Raw genomic sequence first — 6,689 nt, forward strand, 5'->3', positions numbered from 1 at the left:
GATGGTTAAATTTCTGTGGATTTTATTTATAATCAGATAGCTCATGCTGATTTGTTTCGGCTATACAAAGCGGCTGAGCATTTGTATTGCCTACACGAGGAAATAACACAAGCACAAGTCCATATTCTGATTAATGATTGTGCTGCTTTCGACTAAGCTATATTTATTAATCCATTTAATTACTAATAATGAAGCTCTTATGTACGGTGTTACAGAATCTAAATGTATTCTTAGAATCTATATGGATCATAATTAAAGCTTAGACAACACAAATGCTCTCCGCCTCTTTGTATATAGCCGAAGCAAATCAACACACGAGAATTATGTGATAATAAATAAAATACACTAATATTTAACCATTTCTAGGCTAACACAAATGCTTTCTATTCATCTCACATGTTTGCTCAGCATCCCAAATATATTTTTTGATAGTAATAATAAGCAAATTTTGAGTTTAAATCATTGCAAATTTGATATACGATTTATATGTTATATATCATAGCCATGATATATGTGGATTATATATTAAAAAGATATAACAGTCAAAAACCCCGGGCTTAGCGCGGAAAAATCCCTAGTAAACCTAAAAGCACCAGATCTCGACGCGGAAACGAATCGAATCGAATCGATTCTTCGAAGATGAGTCAGTTCACAGGTCCTCTCCTTCCCGATTACGCCGTCCCCAGTGCCTACGATCTCCGACTAGATCTCGACGTCGTCGCCGGCTCTTTCACCGGGACCGTCGCCGTGAACGTCAAACTAGTCAAGGAAGTTCGATTTATCGTTCTGAGCGGAGTAGGTCTATCCGTGGACAGAGATGCCGCTTCATTCACGCCTTGTGAATCCTCTGAGGTACGATCTGTAAGAGATACCAAGAATCTTAGCTTGATTAGATGTTTCTGGTAGAGAATCTTAGCTTTAGGTTTCTTGTGATTGATTTTCTCTAGGTTGTTCTGAGCGGAGGAGATCTATCCCTGAACACCAGTACCATTCCTTCATCATCCAAGTTATCCAAGTTTCGAGTCGTTGCAATCAAATACCATGAACAAAAAATTGTTCTGGAGTTTGAATCCTATCTCCCCAGAGGCCAAGGAGTTCTCGATTTGGTTTTCAGTGGAGAAATAACAAAGGGACTTTTCATACGGTATGGTATTAGAACGTTAAAGTATAAATTGGTACAAATAAAATATTGTTTTGAACTGATGATTGTTCTTGGTTGGTGCATTAGCTCTGGCTACAATGAAAAGAAGTGTGCTCGGAGTTTCTTCCCCTGCTGGGATGAACCGGTGTACAAGGCGAGGTTTACAATTGCTATGGAACTTCCGGTGGAGTTTGCAGCGGTTTCGAACATGCCAATCCTGGAAGAGAAGGTTGAAGGGAACCGTAAGGTAGTATTTTACCATGAGTCACCAAATATGGCAACATATTTGGTGACCATGATTGTTTGTCCGCTCCAGCCAGATATTGAGCAAGTGCTGACTCTGCAGCAGCAACCACTCTTCTCTCGGTAACACGTTCTTTAACTCTATCTAGCTCATTTATTGAAGTTGTTTGCCTCTATTGTTTACTTTTTCCTGTTTTGCTTATCATCTCCTCTGTTTTTTAACATAAAGGGGTTTGAAGCAAACTGTGGAAACGGAGATATTGGATGGCGATATTGTGATGAACAGGGAAACAGAAAAAGTTAGCCGTGTGGGCCGTGAAGATGATAAGCTGTTTCTCTTCCCTATTGATAAAGCCGAAAAAGAAGAGCTCCGGAAGGACGAGGTGGTTGTTGTTTCGAGATCCTTCTTTCATGGGCAACCGGTATGTTTGGTAACAGATCATCTGAAGCTCGGGATTATATGTGGAATAGACATGAGGGTTGATTTAGCATCTTCTGACGGAAAAACGATAGCTCACCGTGACATAGGAACAGAGTCATTAGAGCGGAATAGAAGATTCTTTGTGGGTGACACTGTCGTTCATGGTTCATGGTTTGGTGCAGTTGAAGGTGTAGAATTGAAGGTGAAAGTCCACCTAGAAACTGGCGTTACAATTACTGTTCCAGAAGCTGCGACAAAAGATTATGAGCCCATTTTCAAAACTGCGGCTGAAAGTTATCTCGAGGAGCCGTATTATGTGGGGCAAGAAGTGATTGTTCATGTATATGATGATCCTCTTACAGGAGTTATCACTCAACACAAGGCACATATGGTGGAGGTAAAATGGATTCATTGCAATCCGTTGAGAGAAGAGAAGGAGCCAGCTAAGACGTTTTGGTATGGTTATGCTGAAAGAATCCATGATCCTAGAGCTACTAGTTCGTTTTGGTCTCTGGGTAGTAGGTGTATTTTTGAAGGAAAAGAGTTTGTAATTGCTGGAGTGAGGAGCATGGTCAAGGTGAAGTGGCAAGAAGGCTTTGTTGAGGTCATTAGCAGCACCGAATTGGTGGAGAGTGGAGAGTTCTTCAGTGGTCAATTTGTAGCTAAGAAGGAAGGAGAAGGGGTGGGCTTTGTGAGGTTTGTGGTAGATAGGATAGCATGTGTGGAGTGGGTTAAAGAAGAAAAACCTGAGCTTGTGCCTATTTCTGAGCTACAGCCTCACGCAGAATATAGGTTTCATATCTCGGATGTTGTTGCTAAGAAATCTGGTTCAGGAGATCGAGGATTTGTTGTTGGAATGGGGAATGGGAAACTCGAAGTGGAGTGGTGGCTCAATAAGACAATAACTGTGGTTCAACCTGAAGAGATTACAAGGCTTTGTTATTTTGTTGGGGAAGATACCTCTGAAGAAGATGAGGATGAAGAGGGCTCTAGTGATGATGACACACCGGCTTTTCTTCTCGGACCAGTAGCAATAGCTTCCTCGGGTTCAGTTCCTCTGGAACCTGCTTCTTCCTCCTCCTCCTCCTCCTCCGATGAAGATGAAGATGATGATGACAGGTGGGGATGAAGGTGATGATGACAGATGGGGATGTCATGAAGATACTCGTACTATTTGGTTTGTCATTTGATATTTGAAGGTTTTTTCTCGTGTTATGATACTTGTGGTTTGTCATCCGAAGAAGATGAAAGGTGGGGCTGAAGATGACTCCTTGGAAACCAGACTTTAGAAGATAAAAAAAAAAAAACGTTGAATACTATTGGTGAGTAACTTGGATATGTTCTCTCTTGATAGACAAAATGACCTGTTCTGAGAGTTGCTTAAGATTGTGAGAAACTTGTCTTTGACTTTATAATGCGTTTTTCTCCATATTGGCATTTAGATTTCTTGTTGCTGTGGAGATTGTTTAGGCACCAAAGTACCAACAACATTTGCAAATATAAGAACATGTTTATTTTTTTTTTTTGGAAAAAAATCTCTTGGAGAAAGCAAGCTAATTAAACAGCACCAGTTTTGTAGGATTCAATGGTTTTTTATTGATCGTTATTTTCATTGAAACATTGTGAACTTACAAGTATGTTAAGTTCATGTACAAGTGAACTCTTAAGGATATAAACAAATAGTTGGTTGATGTCCAACAACACAACAAAAGGAATAAAAAATTCTTGCTTTTCGAATCTGTTTAAGCCGAGTTTGAGACAGCCAACATAGAACAGTAGTTTTTCTCTACTGGAAATATTAACTGGTTTAATCTTCTTTATTTTTTGAGCAACAACAACTGGTTTAATCAAAGTTTTAAAGCAACTCAAAATAAAGATTCATCGGATCATCCAGATACGCCTCTGGTTTTAGGATTGTAGACTCTGTAAAAAAAACATTTGAAGATAAGTATTCATGCCCTAGTTAAATGATGAAATGAAGCAAATGGGGTTTACGCGTTTCTTCCTCGTCACGGAAACAGAACTCCTACTGGTTGATGATTTGGACTTTCCTGTATCAGGTTGCAAGAGACAAAAACAGTTTTAGATAAATAGAAAGACTGCAGAAATGATCCAAGTGATGAAAGCTAATTGTCTTTCACCTTTCTTCCTGGAGTTTGTCACAGAAGCGAGTGTGTCTTCGTCGCCGAGACTAGAGAATAAGAACTGCCTCTGAGCTAAACGATTCATCAGAATCTTCCACAACCGTCTCTTTACCTGGAACCACAGCTTGTTTATTAAAGCAGTCGAACCAAGTGAAGCTAACAGTGTGTTTAGAGTTTAGACCTGTGTTCCTGGTTCTGGGGACTGTCTCTGCCCTCTCAGGTTCTGAAGAAGAGTTGGACTCTTCACTGCTCAGATGACAAACACTGTCTTCATTGTCATCGATGGCTATTACTTGAGCAACTGCTCCTTACCAGGAGCCGCCCCTAGAACTACCAAATGAAAAAAGTGAGTCGTTAGTGTCAAACTCAGGAAATGAACACTTGTTCATCTCTAGCCTGAGAGAGGAACTTCCATAAACCTAACAAACATTTCTTGCTATCAAATCTACCACAGTTCATTTAAGGGTCGAGATGTTTACGGACGTAAGGAATAAGGATCAGGGGTGCCGCCACTTGTCGTACTCTGCTTCACCATGAGCAATCATTTTGTCAACATCCTCCTACAAGAAAGCCACAATAAAGGATCAGACCAAAGGAGGAAACAAATATGATAGACTCATACTGGTTAATTCCCAATCACTAATGTTGTCATCTAGTCAGGAGATGGAAGAACAAAGAATTTCAATATAAGCTGCTTAAGTAGATGAAATTAACACAGAAACATTAATCATAAGCTTAATGCATCGCAAAAACAGAGCTCTTTCTACATTGTAATAACACCAACTCAACACAAGAGTCACTATGCAAGGGGAAACAAATACGATAGAGTCAAAGAGTAAATTCGCAATCACTAATCTTGTCATCTATCACGTATTAGATAATATAAGGACCGGAACACTTGGAAGTCTAGCAGACAAGAGTAATCAAAAACACACTTCCCACATCTATAGCCACCAACTTTCTCATCAAAACACTCTTAAATAGCGATCTTCACAGCTCTACCAAATTAAGCTCTCTAAGATGAGAAGAGTGAAATACCACGTCTCGGTTGGCACTGAACTTCCCGCGCAGATCAGAATCCTGAAAAGAGGAACGAAGATCAACAAACCCAGAACGCCAGATCGGTCAAACGAGATTAAACAACGAAAGAGTCCAAAGTCCGATTCGGAGATCTGAGGAATATAAATAAACTTACGTCTCGGTAGAAAATGTGGCGATGAACTGCCCAATTGAGAGTATCTACAGAGGATTCGAACCCTCTCCTCGCCGCGCGAAATACGCTGCAGTGCGAAACCTTCTGTCCAAGTTAGAGGGACAGTTTGGCCCATATTTAACGGGCCTAAACCAATTTACTGAAAAAGAGGAAAAGGATCCGTTGCCGAAATTTCGAACCAGTGATCTAGATTCAATAATAACCCCTTGTATCTTTTTTTTTTTTTTTGTAGGTGAGTGAATTTTGTTATAATAATTTCGAGTTACATCCGCCGCATGTGACTAAGGATTTAATTTAGTTACTTTATTCTTTAGAAAAACTTTAATTTTCAGCTTCTCTCTATAAAAAAAAAAAAAAAAAAAAAAAAAAAAAAAAAAAAACCATACGCTTAATTTTGCACAAAACTAGCATAAACGTAAGAGGTAGATCCGTTCATGTTTCTCACATATTAGATTAGAATCTTTCGACTTTAACTCATAGTCTAATGTTTAGACTAATGCAATTATCAAACCAAGGAAACCAACCAAAAGAATATAAGACACACAGAACTCAGTTAAACTCCTTTGAGCTTTTATTTAACCCACAAAACAGTTAGATCAGAGAAGCTATCCCATAAATTCACCGAATACTTTTTCGTAAAGAGGAGACCCGTGCTGTTCTTGATGAAGGTCGTTGATCTAACTACGACGAAGCTGAAGAGTAAACTGAAATATGGAGGAAGAGAATATGGAGCAATCAGAGCTAGTGTTTCTTTTGAGAAGTGTTGTGCACCAACTTTTTTCATTAAGAGATTCAAACGGTTACAAGAATAAAAGCATCATCGTACAAACCATAATGTGCGAATTGATTAAGAGATTCTTTTGAGAAGTGTTTATGGAGTTTGACTAACTTATGAAAAATATGAATGAAAGAATCAAAAAATGTTCATAAGTATTCACCTTGAGGCAAAACAGGTCGAGAGACCATGGTCTGCTCTATTTCTCTTAAGGCGGATGGTGCTTTATATGTTCATTATCGTCTTGTTGAGATGTTTTTTCTAGTCTGATGGAGTGACGGTTCTTCTCCATGTCTGCAACCAATTCTTTCAGCCAAATGCTATGAACTGTAACCTGAAAAACGTATCTCATGATTGGTAGAGTGATCTTCACACTTTTCACTTTACCGAATCTTAAGATTCAAATTTGCAATATGGCTCATGCTTGGCAAAAATACATGTTAATTAAGAATCTTAAGTCGAAAACTTCACCCCAACACTCTTTCTCTGTGCATCCTCCCATTACATATTTACTCCCATCTAAAAGACAAGCTTTGGCGCATTCCCTTGCCACCCTCATCTTAGGAGCACGACGTTGAGTGTGACTCCGACAATCAAGCATAAGAATCTTAATTCATCATTCACAAAAAGAGTTGAATCATTTTGGACATCATTGGTATCTTCGATTAGATATATTGGCCTTGTGGTCTCCGTAAGAGCGTCGTAGCTCAAGGTTTGGAACGTGTGTTTTTATCTAATTAGCAAATAAATCA

At 39.1% G+C, this 6,689-nt stretch overlaps 1 protein-coding gene and 1 long non-coding RNA gene across 3 annotated transcripts; one reads left to right on the forward strand and one right to left on the reverse strand.

Moving 5' to 3' along the window:
- Nucleotides 1-551: 551 nt before the first annotated feature.
- Nucleotides 552-3,306, forward strand: LOC106305075. Its single transcript, XM_013741455.1, has 4 exons — nucleotides 552-852; nucleotides 948-1,144; nucleotides 1,229-1,507; nucleotides 1,614-3,306. The coding sequence occupies exons 1-4, from the start codon at nucleotides 640-642 to the stop codon at nucleotides 2,932-2,934; spliced, it is 2,010 nt and encodes a 669-aa protein (XP_013596909.1). The 5' UTR covers nucleotides 552-639; the 3' UTR covers nucleotides 2,935-3,306.
- A 228-nt stretch (nucleotides 3,307-3,534) lies between these two features.
- Nucleotides 3,535-5,195, reverse strand: LOC106305252. 2 transcript variants are annotated; one of them, XR_001262947.1, is made up of 7 exons: nucleotides 5,145-5,195; nucleotides 4,988-5,029; nucleotides 4,429-4,509; nucleotides 4,131-4,279; nucleotides 3,947-4,061; nucleotides 3,801-3,856; nucleotides 3,535-3,728 (listed from the first exon to the last, which is right to left on the reverse strand). It is a non-coding gene; the product is annotated as an uncharacterized LOC106305252 (long non-coding RNA). The 2 variants fall into 2 exon arrangements; XR_001262946.1 differs by having other exon boundaries at nucleotides 4,131-4,509.
- Nucleotides 5,196-6,689: the final 1,494 nt, after the last annotated feature.

This window comes from Brassica oleracea, chromosome C7 (assembly GCF_000695525.1).
Source record: "Brassica oleracea var. oleracea cultivar TO1000 chromosome C7, BOL, whole genome shotgun sequence".
In the NCBI taxonomy this organism is placed as follows: Eukaryota; Viridiplantae; Streptophyta; class Magnoliopsida; order Brassicales; family Brassicaceae; genus Brassica; species Brassica oleracea.